This window comes from Corvus brachyrhynchos, unplaced genomic scaffold, assembly GCF_000691975.1.
Source record: "Corvus brachyrhynchos isolate BGI_N302 unplaced genomic scaffold, ASM69197v1 scaffold9, whole genome shotgun sequence".
NCBI lineage: Eukaryota > Metazoa > Chordata > Aves > Passeriformes > Corvidae > Corvus > Corvus brachyrhynchos.
The window spans coordinates 320,299-340,269 of record NW_008240037.1 but is presented as its reverse complement, the minus strand read 5'-3'; the positions used below and the strand labels follow the sequence as shown (position 1 = coordinate 340,269).

Sequence of the window (19,971 nt, the reverse complement as noted above, 5' to 3'; positions counted from 1 at the left end):
CATACTTGCCTGCAAAAGCTCATTGATTTCATCTAAGCTAATGAAACAACTCTCATGGTTTTACAGAACTGTTACGTTTGTGCATTTTGGTACTGGCAATCTCTGGCAGCAAACTTCCCTTTGAAGTCATCTGGACAACCCAAACTGAGCTTAAATCTTTGGAAAAATGGAATGAATTGTCCAATGCAGTCACAACTTTCCTTCTCAATGGACAGATGGTAGAACAAAGCAATTAAGGAGACTGAAAAAGCTCTCAAGTTGTAGCTAACTCAATCATAACGAACACCTGAGAGTAACTGCTACAGGATGAACTGCAAAACTGAGATTGTCTGTTATACTCTTACGTTGCTCTTTCCACTCATGATAAAACATGAAGAGAGTTCAGCACTGCCTGAGTTTTCCAGACCCTTACATTGATTCCCATGGGTTAAATACAGCAGTTTCTATGGTAAGAAGCCTCTTGCCAGAGAAGTGCACTGTTCTGCAGAGGACAGCTGGGACTGAGAAATCTCACTCACCTTTGCTCTTCCCTCTTACATACTAAAGCAAGAGTGATGCATCTGATAAGGCTACAGAGACTACAAAATGTGCTGACTAAGCTACAATTAATAAAAGCTCAGCTCTACTCAGCCTGTTCTCCTACAGTCACCTGCTAATTTTACCAGATTGTGTTTTTTAGTTCACATTGCCTTGAAACAGCTGCAGTATAACAGCTGAAGGCTTCTCTGTATCAGCTCTAACACCAAAAAGGAGAAGCAGTAGCTGTCCTTCATTCTGGAATTCTTGTAGATTTCATTTTTAAGCATTCAAGTTAAAAATCAAAGGTTTAAATTAATGATAAAGGATTAATTAAATTAGCTGCTAAAGATCTTATGCACAAATGAAGCCTACTGGTAGCAAGGTTTATTTTTTCCCCAAAATGGACTCTGAATCACTTTATATTGCAGCAGCTGAAAGTAGTTAAGTCTATGGTAAGACTCTCACCATAAGAACTTACCAGTACACAAAACAGTAACAGTGTTGAGGGAGAAAAAGCAACAGCTACACCTGTAGATGCTCCTTTTCTTTTTGCTGCAACATACTGGAATAAAAAGGTTCTTTATTACTACAGTACTAGTCTTTCAAGGAAATAGAATAGAAGGGTTTATAAGTTAGTTAAAATAAAAGGGAGCCCAAAGAATTATAATTTATGTTTGATATTAGGTCTTCCTACTTACAGATGAATAGTCCTAATTTCTCAGGGAGGAGAAATTTGTAATACTCATCTATGCCATATATGCCATAACACATGCCATATATTTAAGAAGACATCTGATGGAGAATGCAGTCTGTTTCAAGTTCCTGCTAAGGCCCTCTCCTGCATTTAACTGTTTAATCTTTCCTTCATATAAAACAATGTTTTATATTTTCTGTGACGTTAAAAGGAAGATGTATTTTCCATTCCACAGGTTTTAACATTTATGAGGATGAGGCGCAGAATGAGCTATTTGTAGCAACTAATATACTTGGTGAAATGAATACACAGTCTTCCATTCTACATACTGTATATGAAGAAAATTTGTTTAAAGAATTTATTACTTTAGCAAGCTTAAAGACTGAAAATTTCAGCTCCTGTGACCAAACTGCTAGATCAGAACCTTGCCTATTTCTGCCTTCAACAATGGGCAGCAGCAGGCATTTCACACACTGTGAGAAAACTACAGGATGTGTCCTTCTGCCACCTGCATCAGTTTTTTCCCTAAATATTTCATAGTTAAAATCTGACCAAACATCATGCAATATGAAGTTAATACTCTCAAAATGCTTTAGCATGGACTATTCTAACTTAAAATGTCCCTAAGTACTTTCCTGGATTTCACAGAATTCCTTGCCCAAGTCATATCCAAGGAGCTTCAAACCCTTGAACTGTTATTTCTAAGGTATATTTGATTGGCTGAGAACTTTTTCTCTTTAAAAATCAGATAAAGCAGTGTATAAGTAGGAAGAGAGCCATGAATCATTTCAGGATGACCTTAGGAAGTTATTAGCATTTGAATGAGTTCTCATTAACTTTCTACAAACTTTAAAAAGAAAACAAAACAGAAAACATAGTACCCTGGGGAATGTAAAAAAAGTGAAAGAACATAAAAATGTTATTGTAAAGGGTATTTAAAAGGATTTAGGAGCACAACCAAAAAGACATTGCTTTCTATTTATTTCCATAGTTTTGACCTAGCTTTACACCCCACAGCAAATAACAACATTTACTTTATTTTGTTGCTTTCCCTATAGGTCTCAGCAATCCTTTCTCACAGTGGAAATAAAGACAAACGAAGTAATGTCCCTGTAATAAAATGCTATACGCAGAACTATCATCCACATCAATTTCTACGTTTAAACCAGAAAGTCCTTTAAAGGGCACACTCTAAGCACATATTTTATCTCTGCAGCAAGAGTTTGTGTTTGGTTTTTTTTTTTTTTTTGTGTTTGTCACAGACCTAAATAGGAAGTAGTTCTCAGAGATAAAATTAAATATGTAAATACAAATATTAAGTGAAACAATATACCTTATCTCATTTTCCTCTTGATAGTCATGACACTGTGTAGTTTCATCACTTTCTGGTCTGGATTTGGGATGTATTTTCTAGGAAGAAAATGTACTAAACATAAATATTCTAAAGCTTTAGTAACTCCCTAAACAATTGTATGTTACAATTTGCTTCAGATTTTCAATATCAAAGTCATCTTGCAAAACGTAGGCCAAATCTTGTCCTCTAACATACATCTACTACTGATATAAATTTTACTATTGAAGTTTTTGTATTGTTGGCAGGGGCATAGGGGGCAAAAGCAAAAAAAATCCTTTCTCAATATAAAATAGGAGAAATGGCAAATTGGGTGAATCCCACAATTTTTGTTTCCAGTTAGAGAGTGATCATGCTGATAAGATAGGATTTGCACTTTGATGGTGGAATTCAAGAATTTGACACACAGATTTACATCTGCAAGTCATAGTTAAGTGAAGATCAAAAGAGGTAGCTCTTGCTTTCAAATACAGAATGGTTCTATTATTCCCATCTCCCCACAGCTAAGAAATGTAGCATCACAATGTAAACAATTATATGTAGTATGTCTTACCTTCCAGTATATGGCTCCCAAAATAAAGCCAATAACGAGAGACAGCAATGATGTCAGTGCTATGCTGATCCCTTGCAGGCTGGAGCTGCTAATGAAGCCAAGTGCTTCTTCTGTAATTAAAGATACTCTCATTAGTGAAGACAGATTTACAGCAGAAAACTATCTTCAGGGCAACGCTATTAGCAAGAGCACTTTCATGCACCACCTACATAACAGCATCTTAAATAGCAGAACAGATACTTCGAAATGCAATGTACATGAGAATCCCTTCATACAAAATCTTACAGGAAATTTTTGACCACAAGGATGCTCCACCCACTTCTGAAACAACCGTGTTGCTAAAGTACCAACACCAATTCTCTTTTTGTCATTTGTAGAGAATTATCTCTTATGCACACTTCAAAGTTTTGGATTTAATAATTTTTGAAGGTCTTACTTTGAAACACAAAGCAATTCTGTGGAAAGTAATATATGTGAATTTGTGAATTTGCATTAGTTCCATCAGACAGCTCCCATAGACTACAGACACTTTGCCTTGCCACTAATGAATGACATGAGGCCTCTTGAGGGAGGTTGATTTAACAGAGTAAGACTGACCGCTTCTAATATCTTCCTGGAAAGGTACCACTGACTTCAGCAAGATCAAACTCTTGTACCTTGAGGTTTACTGTGTGTTATTTGGTTATAACCATTTCTTCATAGCTTTTAACATTTTATCTGGAAGAGCACCAATGCCATTCTTTTACGTACACAAACAATTCCACTCCCCTCACTGGGAGCTGCATGCATGCTGAGACTAAAATCTGGCCCTTCAGTTATTTCATCAAGAGCAGCACGTGGAAAGTCCTACAGAGTCACCCGGAGACCCTCCTTCTGAAATACAAAGTGAACCACAGGAGACTGGTAGTTTAGATGTTGTCCACCCAGGTTTGGTTCATTTCAAATTGGGTGTCTGCAGCTCAAACAGTGGGTGTATTGACAGATTACAGGAAAAGAACCAAACTGTAGGCACTGGAAAAGTGTAGGTGATTGGATACATAGAAATGAAAATGAACTGACAGCACTCAAAATTTGTGTGACTCATGCAAACAGCAAATGTCTAAGCACATACAATATGACACACTGGGTCAAACAACATGTGTTTAGTACATTACTAAACAGCCTCCAAGAAAATACTTTAGTTTAGAAAGGAGTGTTCTTATAATTAACTAGCAATTAATTTTCAACTCTCAGATTTTCTTGTTGACATTTTTCAAGTTTTAGACTTGAAATATTCTTTTTATCTCTGAAATTCAGCTGTGTTTTCTAGCTTCAATGTAGACAGAAATAAAAAGACAACATAAAGCCTGTATCTTATATATTCATATACTACATATATGTCTGTGTCCCATATACTGTTTACAAAGATTGGTTCTGACTGTAGAGGCTTGAGTTTCACTTATGTTTGCTAGATTCGGCACATTAGAAGGAAACATCAGTCAAGCAGAACCGATGCTAGCTTACCATGAAAGAAATCTGTCTACAAAGGGAAAGATAGCAGACAAAGTTCTACAAAGTTCTACAGAGGTGAACATCAGCTGAGAAAGAGGGATTAGTCTTCCTCTGTCTGCTCAGACATTAAACCAAGAGCAGAAATTAACTGGGGAGACATAACTTTGCTAACTTTCTGTCCCATACTAGGCACAGAGGGTGTTTGCTTGCAGAACTGTTCTTCAAGAAAACTGGGCAAACTCCAGTGAAAGGAGCCAGCCTGAACAACTCAAAAAATGCTCTCCTGTTGTTACTTTACCTGAATTGTAATCTCAGAAGAAAATTCTGATATTGCTCTTGTACTCTAGGCAAGTAAAAAGCAATATTCATTTGCCTAATGCCATTCTTGTCAGTGAGAGATTGCTGAGTTTTACAACTAAATTATGTAAATCATATGGGGATGGCCATGTTTTCTGGATTCCACCCCACAAACTTCAGAAAAAAATTAAAAAGTGAAATAAAAATCAAAGCAAAGACTCTTCAGGTCATGCATTTGATAACATGCTACGGTAGAGTGTATAATCTCAAAAACTCTCTGCCTACCTGTACTGCTGAGCAGCATGGCATGGCAAGCATGCTGGTTTTTATATGAACTACTAGAGAAATGTTCTCTATGTAGATTAATCAGTGATAATCTTGTACCTTTGTTTTTAACAGTATTTTTCACAAACTTAATGCAATTTAAGAAGAGACCCCTTTGCAATGAGGTATCTAAAACTGGAAAAATCTGATTTCTGAGAAGATATTCCCAATGCAGATGATTTCTTCATCATCTATAGAAAACCAAAAAGAATTTATAATTAGCTTTCCATGTGGGGACCTGCAACCCAGGGATCGAGCCTAAATGCAGTCCCATTGTGACACTCACCTCAGCCTACCTTTTAAAATTGACAACAGATTTTTTTTTTTTTTTGCAAAACCTGAGAGTGTATGAATTAATTTGAAAGTTAAGTAACTCATAGCTACCTTAAAAAGCAAGGAACAATGGATTATTTAATTTCACTTTCAAGTCCAGAAAAAATTCTCTTGAAAGATCTGGGGAGAATGAAATGAGTCATGGCAGGTTTCTTCATGTGCCTTTTGTTTATATTAAAATTTAAAACAGAACAGGCTGAAAAATTTTCAGTCTAGAGAACCTCCCAGTGACTTGCGTCCTAATGAAGAAAAGGGAGAGAAGGAAAGAAAGCTGGCTACCACAGGGACTTTTTCCTCTGTTAGAAACTTCGGAGCTCTACACAGAAGGAATAGCAGGAACCAGGTGTACCAATAACTTTATGAACTCTTTGGGCAATTCCAGAGGAACTACTGATTCCATCCAACAAAGTGGAAAAGGGGAGAGGATGCAGGCCAGCATCTCTCAGAGTTCTCACTCTGCCTCTTGTGGAAGATTCCCTAAGGAAGTGAGCTCATTTGATGCTGATTTACATACATGGACATTGGGATGTTAAGCTATCAACAAAATATATTTACATTAAAAGCCACTCAGCTACACAATGAAGTTATTGAGCCGCTTCCTACCTTGAGACATGTGTGATTATGATTGAAAGCACTGGCTCAATTATTTTTTGCCATATATGTCTCAAAGGAATTTTCAGTTTACCTCTGCTCAGTTCCAACACAATTACCACAAGATCTTATCTGCAAAAGTGCAGAGCAGCTCTCACCTGTTCATTAGGGTTTTCCATTAACTATGGAGTTGGAACAAAGAAACAAAGGCACAAAAGGCTGCACCAATTGCATTAAGCCATGGGTGAATATTTTCAAATTGTTGTGCAATTACTGAATTAAACTATGGTATTTTTTTCTTAATTAAAAAAGGAGAGCTTCTTCCTAAAAACAGTTACAGACACCTCTGTGTTTACATGTTCTTTGAGCAGCTCATTACTAAATAATAGAGCTAAATTATTGTGAGGAAATTACAGACAAAAATGGAAGGAGGCAACACTGAACTTTTAATGAAATTATAAAGAACATTATGGCATTCAGTTAAAGGAGAAGTTTTAGTCACAGCTGGTAAGTTCAAGCTTTGATCAGAGCAATATGAAATTCATCTGATGGGTTCGACCACTGAGATAAGAGATTAGGACTCAAAACTTATCCTGACACGTGTTCTTTACATATGAACCATCACATCTACATTCTCTAGACCATGTGTGATATAATGATCCAGAGAAATATGAGCAAGACTGGGACTTAAACAGTTAATTGGAACTTCAATGGACTACAGTCATGTAACACAAAGAAGAAAAAACAAACCAGCCTAAATAAATTTGGGATGGTGGCGGTGGTGTTTTGAGAATTTTATGGGGGAAAAGATGGAGTGGGAAAATGCCACAAATCTACATTCAATATTTAAAGAATGAAAACAGCACTATTACCATTCAAAAAAAAATTAGAATAGCATGATTGTTCTATTTTCCATTTAGCTCAGCTAAGACTTTTTGTGTAGATTTAGTTAAGATTCAACTCTATTATCATAGTTTAATTTTATTGTTGTGTAAGAACAATGGAGTCATGAAACATGACTCTTTCAACAAAAGTAGTAACAATAAAAATCCATAACTTAGCTAATTTATATACAATTTCTGTGATAAATATTTCACAAATTGTTTTATTAGATGATGCACTTCAGGTTTGTCTAAATTAAATTTAAAATTGGGGCAGTTCAAGTCATCTGACTACACAGACTTTATTAATAGATTCAAAATATATTAATCTGGAGGGGTCCTTTTGCAAACACTGAATGCTTCTAAATGCTCTAGAAACGATTAAAATGAAAAATAGCTCAATTTAAAACTGTTTAAAATTAAAAGGTTAATTTAAAAAAAATATTGTAGTTTGTGTCTGAAGATGCTTTTTTTCAGGCTTCCCCTCTTCTCAATGTTTTCCTTTTTGAAATTTCAATCTAGTGGAGCTCTTCTGAGGACAGTACTGAAGCCAAGGGAATGCTGTGCTTGGAAGTCTTCACAGGGGAAATACTAAGCTTTATTCATTGTTGCTCCTTCCAAGAAGGTAAGGATTAACTAAACCAAAATTTCGTCAGCAATAAAGGCAAGACAAAACTAAAACTGGCACTGAAGGCCATTTCAGGGAGTAAAACAGTGACTCCAATAAAGATTCCCCAGCTCCCTCCCTGCAAAAAACCTCCAAACAAATAACTACAATGTAACCAGTCAGCATTCAAGTTAATGTAATTTAATCTGATTATGCGTTCAGACTGTCCCCAGCCAGACATGCAGTCCTCATGTCATTTCTACATAAGGCTGTTAACTGATATCCCATTTTCCAATAAATTGCTTAAGAGAATGATAATCAGTTAAAACACACCTGTACAGCATATGGTAGCCAAGCAATTTCTTTGACTTACTGCATTATTTTAATTAGGCTTTTTTCCTACTTGTTTATCAGTTCCAATTATAAAACGAGATTAATAATCCTGCTTATGCACTCTCCTCCACAGTACAGACACAAGTGCCACACTCCACTGCACTGCCCGGAATCCCTTCTGTTACTGTACCGGGTCAAACTCCTTTCATCTGAACAGCTCCTGCAATCTGTCTGTCTTTTGGCTTCTTGATCCATTCCCATTGCTTCTGGCTGTGGCTGAATATTTTTCCTCTAGCAGTGACAGAAAAAATTATCACATGTTCAGACCTGAGAGAGAGACAGGTCTTTAACCCCTTCCTAGTGCCTCAGAGTTGGCCCTGGGCTCATCAGGTTATTTGCAGACAGCTCTGTGACCTCCTGGCAAGGAGTCTATGGCAAGGAGTCTTCTCTTTTCCGAAGAGTCAGGCTGGCAGCCAGGAGAGGAGGGGGTTTTTTAATTCCTTCTGCTCTGAGGGTTCTGGGCTATGATGACTTAAGACCTACTCTTAATTAGAAAGCAATCAAGAAGGCCTTCAAATCTGATAGCAGCTGTGAGCCAACTACGAGGTAGCATGCATGCTGCTAAAACCTCGGAGGGTAACTAGATTACACATTCCAAAGAGAAAGAGCATGAGAAAAAACTCAGGCTTAGTAGCAACAGTGTCACCATCAGGAGCTACCATTGTGCCCACTAGACTACATCAGGCTGCCCCTCTGCACGTGTTTCTTTAAGCACAGGGAGTACCAGCCACACACTTCATCACCACACATTCCGATAACATAGATGTTTGTGAAGTGAAAAGGGGAAATTGTAAAGAGAGCTAGATACACATTGTCATCCTGACATATCTGGGAAACAGGAACAAGAAAACAACAAGGTTAAGCTTTGATCACCATTTCAGGAACCTCTAAGGAAAATCCCCTTTTTTTCACGTGAGAAACTCCAGATAGTGCTCACCTTGTTGTACGTGATGTCACTAAAAGCCCCTGAAATGTCACTGTTTCCTTCTACCTCAGATGCCTATACCCTTTCTGACCTCGTGACAGGTAATGCTGAGGCTCTTACAGTAACATTTCTGGACTCTAATCAGGTCATGGAACGCAGTGACCGAGACAGATAAGAAAGGTGGAGATGAGTATGCCAGAGAGAAGATTACAGCCTGCCGGAAGAGTAGTGACTTTGTCATTGACCCTAAAGGAAAGCATGCTGACCATGGAGGTGGCCCTACTGTGACTACAGCAAACAAACACAGGGACTGTCCTCAGGGCTGGTGTAAAGCTTGGGATTGACAGTACTCTCAAAATGCAATGTACAGGTAGCCTCTTTGTCCATGTGAGTACTCTTGTCTGATTTAGGATAGCTATTCTGTTCATTTGGAGCAACTTCCTTTTCTGAGAGTTAAAATGAGGTGGCTGGGACAGCCAAATTTGCTGAGGCCATATGACTAGTGAGACCTCATGACAGCCAAAACGAAGAGCCCTGCCCTTTCCAAGTTGTAGAGATCTGTCACATAATTGTAACTTGATAGCATCTCTACATTTTGATTAGATAAGTTCATTGCATTTCAGTATGACAGCTGAGAAACACATGGTACACCATCAGGAACATGTAACTTCCCATTAATTTGCACAATTAATGACATTCTTTTCCTCTGAGCTCTCATAACAACCAGCTACCAGAACAAAATGAAGACACATATATTCAATCACTTGTACTTACTGTTACTGCTAGTGCTACTGCCAATGCTGTCATTCCTAAGAGAGCTGGCAGCAACAGGAGGAAACAAAAATGTTTTTGTGACAGCGACTCTGGAATCTAAATAGAAAATGAATTTGTCAGCATTATGAAACTTAAAATACAGTTGCCTCTATATAAGATGATGGGCTACAGGACTACTCTGAGTTGGCTATAGGGCTGTCTTAAAAGCTGGCTGTAGGGCTGTTTATAAAGCAGATTAAGCCACAAAAGGCAGTTTTATCAAGAGGCAGAAGTGTCTACATGCTAAGCTGCTGCTGAATAGCTAATTGGGAAAATCAGTTGCTGCTAACAAGTTCTTAGGTTATGGCACTGATCTGCTTCTAGTTACTACAGAGGTAACTATACAACTGGACACATTGCCCTAATTAAAAAGCATCTGTCACTAGAGAGAGTAAAAGAAAAGGTAATACAAACTCTCCATTTACTGGAAGGATAAGAAAGAGCTACAGGAACCTGACTTGAGCTTGTTAAAAATTTTAAATGAAGTAAACATCGCCCTGTTCAGGAAACATAGGATGAAATTGAAGGTGACTTGAGGCTGCTGCGATTTACAGCTTGTCCTAACTTCCTCTCCTTTCAGTACAATCTTAGGCTCTTTTACGGCCTTATAAAACTAAATAGAGCATTAAGAGAAGATAAGAAGAACAGTCTAAAAAGACAATCTAGGATATATTTTGGATTAATAGAAACAGAGCAGCATAATGCAAGGTTATTTTGATTATACTGAGAAATGATGTATCTAGGAATGATGGCACTAGAACTTGACTTTGAACAGAAATACAAACTTCAGTGTCAGTAGTTACTTTAATTTGCAGTAAAAAGGTGACATGGAGGCATGGTATCAGATCCTTAGCATCTCTGAAATCCAAGGAAAACCACACATTTATATCTACTTAGATTCTGCTCCCCAAAAGGAGACTCCTCTTACCATTCACTGATGTTTCTACTGTTGAAGGCAAAATGCAGTCATTCCTATCCAATCTGTCTGCAGACTCTTTGTAGACCTCAATGGTACTATTAAAGTGCCTAAAAAAATCCTCAGGAATGAAGTGACCTTCTTCATAAAGGTGACCATTTTCTTTTACAAAATCCTACAGTAAAACAGAGAATTCAGCTGAAAGAAGGTCAAGGGAGATGCTCATTTCAACACCTCAACAAATGATAAAAATATCCAAAGATGATACAAAACAGTTTAAATTTTTAACCTGCAGACAACCAGACTGGCTGTATACAATCTTCATAAAACATACAAGCCTTCTGATCTGAGGATTTCAAATTAGCTTTGCAAATAGAAATGAATTATTAATACAGTGTTGCAAAATTGCTAAGGAATGAGAGACGGTCTCCCATCCTATACTGAAAACCAAGAGACTTTTTAAAATACCCCTCATTAAAAAAAACCCCTTGATTTCACATTACTTTGTAAAGTTTTACAGGATCCTTTTAATCTGAACACATGAACACAAGACAACCATTGGTATTGTCATTAAGAGAATGGGGAACAGAATACAATAGCTGGGATACACCACTGCACAGAAACAGGTTGAGATGCCTGATAATGTACCTAAAAATAAGAGTGACTACAAACAAGGAAGCCAAATCACTCTGAGATCTAACAGACAAGTTTGTTATGCCAGACTAAACAACATGATTGAGATCCATGTTAAGACAATTGATGGGTTTCTTTTCTTTTTTTTTTTCTTCTTTTTTTTTTTTTTTTTTTTTTGTCAGCAAGTCAAATTTGGCCTGGGGGTACTCTGTACTCCCAAGAAGGAGGACAGTGATAAGAACATGGTCTAAGTATGTCCTAAGGAAAACCTCCTGGTTTTGGCTCCAAAGTTATTTTATGCTTGATGCTGAAAGTACTAGACTTAACATCATTATTCTCTAAGGAAATCAATAGCTAGTTGTTTTGCTGAATTACAGAATAATTACTTTTCCATTCTAAAAAATAAAATTCCTCTTCCCCAGCCACATCCTAGCTGAGTGCTTTGAATCATCAGGACAAAAATAGAAAAGAAAAAAAACTATATATACACTGAAGATTGGAGATCATTCAGTTTGAAATGGAAAAGTAGGGAATGTCTAAATACTCACAGCATTGTAACCCAAATACATGATAACCGTACAAGGTTATTCCACTCTAAAGGCACCTGAGTGTTTTAGTTCATTTGACTCATTATGGGTGTTAAAAAGGTGCAATTACAACTAAGGACTTAGCTGACCAAAATAACTGTATATGGAAGATTAAATACTTGCTCTGAAGAACATGATGGATTTTACCTGTTTTATTCAGTGGGACAAAACCTTCAACTACAGAACTTATTTTTAATTACTGATATTCTGGTCAGATCTGGATAAGGGACTAGTAAATTAATTTCTTCCCCCCTTCCCTGCCTGTAGAGAGAATCAGACATCTCTTGAGTAAGACTCTTGGAATCCTTCCAGCTGCTGTCAGAATCCAGAAACCCATTGAAATGGACCTATATCCTTTGCTGTGCCTTTGTATAAAAAAGTTCATTAAACCATGGAGAAGCTTTCAGAGCTTCACACACTGTGATACATATTAAGAGTATATTAATAAATTCAACCACATCATCTTTAAATTTACATTTAGATCACTAGCAAAATATATAATTTAAGCTGGATACACAAGGAAGATTTCTGCTAGTTTCAGAAAGACTGGAATGAATTAGTTATCTTAAAGAAGATTGCTGCATTTCTGACTATTTAAACAACTGTATACAGGTCATTGTATATACTGTAATTCCTTGTAAGCCATTTTTCTTTGAAAAAGGAGATAACCATTAGCTAGTGTCAGCACAGTGTACTCAGTGCATTTCTAAACAAAGCATCTAAATTTTAGATGAACAGGAATAGAAATGAAAACAAATCTAATAAAGCCCTGGATATTTCTAAACTATTAGTGAATATTGCACAACAGAAAGTAAGAAATAAATATCCAGTATAAAAGCTGAAACTCTGTATAAGATTACCTTGTTTTTATCAAAAGCAAGGCATGCCATAAGATCATTAATTATCCTTGTGAGATTATTGATGATTAAATAGTTGCTTAAAACATCTGACATATCTGAAATATCTGAGAATTTCTGGAGAAGATTATGTAGACTCCTTGAAAATTCAGGCACCATCAAATGCAACCAACAGTGATTAGGCTGTCGGGGGATAAAAAGAGAAAGAGATGTAAATTAAATATCAGACATCTGTAAAAGCTGGTTAAACATCTCAATATGCAAAAGTAAATTAGACTGTTCTTTCCAATTTAAACTATCTCAAAAGTATAAATGACAATTCTTCTTCTTTACTGTGGCCAATTTTCTCTTCAGTCCTTTTGGTAGTATTTCCATTCTTACAGATACTGACATATTTATGGTTGTCTGTTAAATGCCATCCCTTCATTAAATCCTCAATGAATGCCAAGTGTCAGTGTGTTGAGAGTTTGAGCCTTGGAACATGCTACTATGAACCCTAGTCCATGCTTTCATTAACTTATTTATTTTCTTTCCAACTCCTACTGGTTTAACAATTCTTTCAATATCAGTTTTCATTCATTATTGTTACTTTACATGACTCAGTTAACCCCAAAGATCCTTGATTTAAATTTCTTATCAGGAAGGTTTCCATAAACATTTTGCATGGAAACCCTGTGTGCTTTTATCCACCTTTAAACTAGTTAGCTGAGTTAACTCCTTCTCTTCAGCTTTTTCACTAAATGCCATTACTGGGAACAGTTTCTAGATCTAGAAGCCTTTCTTCTCCCTGAGTCTTCGACATCAAAAGTGTTCTGCACAGCCTGTCACTGTACACTAACACCTATGCAATTAGTTTGCAGACAAAGTTTGTACAGCTGTTCACATGACTGAAACCTGGTAATTCACTTTGCTGTCTTAAAGGGAGTCATTAACTTCTTTTACTTAGATATACATAACAGTAGTCAAATAGACAAAAAAGTCACCCAGCTCAGGATAATCTCTAACTCGGTATGATCAGCAAGAATACAGGTAATGTATTAGCCAGACTGCAATTTGTACCTGGAAACACCTTCCCAATAAAAGCTAAATTTTTATTGGCAAATGTTATGAGAATTTATTCCATATATGAAGTTATTTTTTCCAATATTGAAAATGTCTCATTAAAGCCTTCCAGATACAAAGATCTTGGCCCAACAAACCCTAAGTACTCTCAGTATCAGTAAACCAATTTCCAATTGCTGCCCAGCAGACAGGCAGCACCCACTGAATCCACCTTCTGCAACACACAGCAAATGTTTGGCAAAGTACACACTTCTAGGCTTAATCTCATTTTACTCGATTTCTTCAATAAACCCGCATGCAGTTTCTTTATTAAAAAAAAAAAAAAATCCACAGGTGTTGTTCTGCTTTGATGTGTGAATGTTTCTCACAAGAAAAAATGCACTTCACCTTTTTGAAGACTAATCAGACTATTAGGCTTCCAGACTGAGAGAACCAAATGTAAATACATTGTCCAGCTCCACCTGAATTTCCACTTCTGTGTACAACTTTCTCACACAATGATAACTTGTGGCAAGTCAGTGATATCACCTTATGTAATTATCTCAACAATGACTTAAAAAAGAAAGAAATGGAAAATGAAATGGATTGCATTTGGCCTGAGTCTGCTTCCCTTTTTTCCTTCAAGGACAACAAGATGAGGAGGGAGGCCAAAGGAAATAAATCAGAGAAAGCTTGTTGAAACATACTCTGTTCAAGCAGTGTATCTTGTACCATGTCCCACTACCCCCACGACACAGACAACGAATTTACCTTCCTCTGCTTGGTGTAGGAACACTGACACAGAACTATTGTGCTTCCCTGAACTGGAAACCTGGAAAACCTTTTCCTTTGAGGTTTTATGGGTGAACATTCTCCTCTGGCAGGGACTAGCATAAGCTTGCTGCTTCTCCTAGTGAGCATTTGGCAATTCCAGCAGGGAGTCTATTTTGTTGCTCCCGCAGTTTAGCATGTGTGTGGGAGTCTCCTCTAACTGAACTGTTCTGACCTACAAAGCTGCATTTCACAAAAGCTCTAAGTTCTCTTTTCAGTAATGTCAAGCTGTGCAATCACTTGCTATGTCAATACCTATCAAACACAGGGATGAAACTGCTCAAATTGAAAAATGTGATATTGTTTGAAAGGAGAAATGGAGGTTTAACTCTGATGTTTTGTGTAAACTTTGACCAAGATTTACATTTTAGGGTGACTGCAAACCTGATTTCCTTTGTACTTCGGGGTAGCCCTCATTTGGCTTTTGCTTTCTACACCTACATAAAAGTTTGAATGTTATTTCCTCTTCTGAATTCAGCCCTTTGCTGTCATCTTTGCCTTTTAACCTTCAGGTTTGACTACACAGTTCACTCTATACAAGACTACTTTTAAAGCCACTCAGTTGCCTTGAGCTAGTGCATAATGCAACAACCCTCCTGTTTAATGGATGGGTCAGTCTGTTCCTGTTACATGCACTACACTGGCTTCCCATCTGCTTTGCCTTCACCCTGCCTTCCTACCTTTAGTCATCTACATTTGGGACTTGCTACCTTGGGTACACTTCCCACTTCATGCATGCACCGAAGACTGAAATCTATTGAAAAAAATTTCAGAGCACCATTTCAATCCCTTCAGAGTTGAGCAAAGGGCATATACTTTAGGCAAAGTCATGGGTTTCCCAGCTTGCAGGGACCTTGCAGAACCCAGAACAAAGCCTACTTATTCAGCCAGCCTTGCTGTGGTATGCATAACACAACCTGAAATTCCCAGAGAGGAATTTGGCAAAGTGGGATCCGAATACTGCTGAATACTTCCTCCTGTGAAGGCATGTGGCCAAGAGCTGCACCTTACATTATCATGACTGAAAGTGGTGTACAAAGGGAACATGGAAATCTCAGCTCTGAACTTCTCTTCTTCCTTTTTATTTCTTGGCTGCTTGTCGTCAATGTAAACTGGATCTAAATTTCTGGATATGATGCATCAAGATGACACCTTGATCTTGGCACTGAAACTATGGAAAAGAATCTGCGTACTGGCAGTCAAAACTGAACCACAGAGAGAGGCAAGAGTGAGAACAACCAGGACTCATTGCTCAAGCAGGCTCCCTGACCTTCTTCATCTGCCAACGCCGCCAGGAACGCAGTGGAGGGAACAGCCTTGATCCAGCCCAACAGCTAATGGGCTCATCCTGGAAGCTGGGGCAACAGCATCTGACACAACCCTTCATAACCTCACAGCTGAGGGCCCTTCACTATCCCGCAGCCTCCGTTTCCTCCTCCCATATTCTTGTTATTCAGGACTGAATGTTGCTTCCAGCATCATTTTCCAATATCAATAGGGAATACTGCTAGGTTTGCCACATTGCTGTAGGGTAGGATGCATTTTTATATGTGTATCACATACAAATTGGATTTTTATAATGAAAACTTCGTAGAGACACAAAACCAGCTTCTTACACCTAGGAGATGATTTTCAGCTACTGATGTATGTGTACAATGATTCATTCTTAAGACAGGCACAGTATTGTTCAGTTTAACTGACAAAATCATAATTTTCTTACTTTTTTCCTTGCCATAAAACAATACAGCATTCAGCATAATTTGTACTTTTCTTTGTTTCCTTATCTCCCTTTTATTGCAATGTATGCAACAACCAAGAGAGCATTTTCAATACATCATTCCGAAATTGGTTTTGTTAAATCAAGGAAAACACAAAATTATTTAGTAGATTAAGCAATAAAATAATATGACTTTTTAATAAAAAGTGTTATAAAATTTCAAAGTGTGTAGATAATGCTTATTTGAAAGTATCACTATGTATTAAATACAGGATTATATAGAAAGAATAACACAAAGCATGTTTGAAATCCTACTGTTTGTTTAGTTACTGAGGATACCATTCACTGAATTTGGGATTCTCTTTACTGGCTACTAATTATTTGTTGTGCTCTAATGGCATTTCCACTGGCTGAAACAAGAAGGACTTCTACAGTGTGTTCGAAAGCACAATTAGAGAGAACCTGTTTCTTTAAGAAAGCAATATTTTTCAATTAGCACAATGAAATAATACTGATGAAATAATAACATGATGAAAATTTGACTTTTCTGGAAAAAAAATGTTAAAAAATTTAATATGAAGAAACATTTTCCTAGAATTCCTGTAGTTAAAAAGGTTTTAAGGGACTGCAGGAATCTCTCTACATTTCTTTTAAGTAAATACTTGGGAACCATATGAAAAGTGAAATAAACATTATTTAACTGTAACTTGGTAAGACATAGGACTAGGTACAAAATGTTACAGCCATCACTGGTTCCAGTGGGCTGTTTTATTGGGATTAACTTGAAGTGGTTGTACATACCAGACTATCCATCTTCGGGACATATTTAAGGGTTATCATATAATCATTTGGGAGATTTCCAACCTACAATAAACAGATAATAAAAATGTAATTACTTACTACACAAAGTAAGATTTCATTTCCATTACTGCATTCAACAAAATCTACCAGACATTCAACACAAATTTTCAGTAATTTACCAGGTACAGGCAAAAGAGGTTACATACATACTTATTTTCCCGTGGAACTGCTATTGACCCTTATTTGCTCACAAGTGAACCATCTTTCCACAGCTCTGTAATATGCCCAGATTTGATCTGATCATGTTCAATGCTACTGCTTCCCAGCAGAATTAAAGTCAACAATGGGTTGAGAAGAAGTGATCTGAGGTTATTCATTACTGCAGGAACTCCACTGCCCTTCCACCTTTTAATGCCTTGAAGTGTTTACATGACAATTTGTACTGTAGGCAGTAGAGGACACAGAAGTATCCAGCTCTTTTTCCTTCAAATAATGTTGAACATGCATCTGAGCCTAAATAGGTGTCTGCCTTGTGCTTAGTAATGTACCAGGTCAGAAAAACACTTGAGCACAACTTTAACTTTGAAGTTGTGCCTCTTACTAATGATGAGCAATATAATTATATCATAGAAATGTCCTGGGGCAAAGGAGAGCTTCCACACATGTAAGCTTGAGTGCACCTTTGCAGATGTGGGTGAGCATGAAGTGTGCTGCAGCAAAGATAAGGAGTAGAAGAAGGGTTTCCACTGAATTATACAATACAATCTGCCACAGATGGGATCCAACACTATTGTGAAACATGGTTGAACATCTGGGGAATGTGCTGGGTTGGGAGATGAAAAGTCCAACAGCCACTGGACTGCCACAAATCCACAGTCTTTTGAAGTATTTATTCAAAAGGTTTAACCATAATATAATGCTTAATGATACAGTAAACCTATTTTCTGTCAATGAAAAAGCCAACTGATATTTCTCATGCTGCTTTGAAATCCATGTAGTCAAAACCAATATGCACAGATGTAGCTCCTTTGGTGCAAAAGCAGTTCTCCTTCAGGTTAAAGATCATTCTGTTATGGCTGCTTTTGATTCTGCTGCTATAGCAACCAGCACAGGGATTTCTTTTCCCCCTGTGCAGTTTTTAGGTAGTACTTTGTTTGACAAAACATTTTATTTCTTAAATTAAAATTTTGTTTCAATTAAAAATTAAAACAGTTATTTCAAAATGTTATGGTTCTAGAAATGATCAAGGGCAATACACAATATACACAGCTAAACACAACTGAATCCTGAACACTTCTTTTTAATTTACGTGGACTAAGCCACTATCTTCCCACTCAATGACATATATCCTTCTCCTACAGCTTTAAAACAGTTACTATACAAATGATCCTTCTAAATTCCCTCACATAAATCAGTTTTTTTTAATCTTCATTTCTTCTTTTCTTCTTCTTTTATTTTTATACCTACACACTCCCAAAGCAGAAGCATCACTAAAATTCTCAATATTAATTTCAATTTACCTGGCATTTTGGAGAGCTGATTCAAGATGCTATAAATACTGAAAAATATGTCAATATATTTGTTCTTTGTTTAGAGCATCAGATTTATTCTAAATCCTCTTTCAATTTTTTTGTCTTTTATTCCTTTCTTTAAATATCACTGCATCATGACATACTAATACTTATTCCATTTTTTTTCTAGCTTCCTTTGCGTGCCTAGAGAGGTAGGACTAGCAGCACTTCAAGCACCATAGATAGTGAAGATGCTACTCTATGTGTAAAGTTTCCCATGCTCACTCTAGAGGGATTTCACACTTAGCAATGCCAGCAAAACCACTGTTCTTTAAGAAAGGTCACTGGAAGATTAAATTTGTTCCACATCAATGAACACTACAAGAATTGATATGCATTATGTATACAATCTACTCTCCTGGCATCAGAGCCTCTCAAGCACTTTTCATGCACAGTTAAAAAAATTTAACTGCCCAAGAGCTCTTACACCTTCTCAATCAGAGCTGGAGCATACAGCTCAGCCTCAGATATTCTTCTCCTTGACAGACTGTGAATCAGATAAGATATTTTTGAATTTACTACTAAAAATGAAGATCACTGGGAGGAGGGTGTCAAAGACAAAATATATGCCCTGCCTCAAGATGAAACTTTAACAAGTTTTGTTGACTGAACTCCACATGTCAGATGCTGTGCTGGTAAACGATGGATCTCAGTCAAAGCGAGGGAGTTACATTTGTGTCTCACTTAGACTTCCCAACTCACGCAACTCAGAAAATAGGGTAAAGCCCCTGATGTAAGAGTGAAGGATACATCTCTACTAGATCTGCACGCTGTACTCTCTTACTTTGCTGAAACGTGTCTTGAAATTCTGTTGAATACTAACCACCAAGATTTTAATCCTGATTTTCATCTGCTGAAATGATCCTGAAAGTAATGAATGGACTCTGCACACCCACTCTGTGCAGGGTGCCTGACTGCTGTGGCTTCCAACAAGGAGCAGATGACAAGGCAGCTCTGACCTTCCTAAGCAAAGGTATTTGGAAAAGAATTGTCCCTTGAAACCATCTGATTCCTGGAATGGCTTTTTTACTAGTTCCTCTACTCAACTCCTTAAGTACAGTGACAAATTTGGGGGGCCACAAAACACCTGCCTGCATGACTTACCTTGGTTTAAACAGAAGTAACAGTTTTGATGATTATAGAGAATGTCAAATGATAATCTTGGAAAGGAATGCATAGAACTAAAAGAACCCTGAGTTGCAATTAAAATGTCACAAAAATTTTCTCTGATTTAGTGGGTGTGTG

General features: G+C 37.2%; 1 protein-coding gene across 1 annotated transcript in view; it reads right to left on the bottom strand.

Annotated features, from left to right (window-relative positions):
* The window catches only part of KITLG (KIT ligand), a 136,584-nt gene that overhangs the window by 4,166 nt on the left and 112,447 nt on the right, over positions 1 to 19,971 (bottom strand). Inside the window, exons 3-9 of the mRNA XM_017743902.1 lie at positions 17,156 to 17,218; positions 12,769 to 12,948; positions 10,701 to 10,863; positions 9,734 to 9,829; positions 3,118 to 3,227; positions 2,547 to 2,623; positions 998 to 1,081 (exon numbers count right to left, since the gene is read on the bottom strand). Coding sequence (XP_017599391.1) covers positions 1,042 to 1,081; positions 2,547 to 2,623; positions 3,118 to 3,227; positions 9,734 to 9,829; positions 10,701 to 10,863; positions 12,769 to 12,948; positions 17,156 to 17,218 — 729 coding nt within the window. The 3' untranslated portion in view covers positions 998 to 1,041. The remainder of the gene's footprint in view (positions 1 to 997; positions 1,082 to 2,546; positions 2,624 to 3,117; positions 3,228 to 9,733; positions 9,830 to 10,700; positions 10,864 to 12,768; positions 12,949 to 17,155; positions 17,219 to 19,971) is intronic.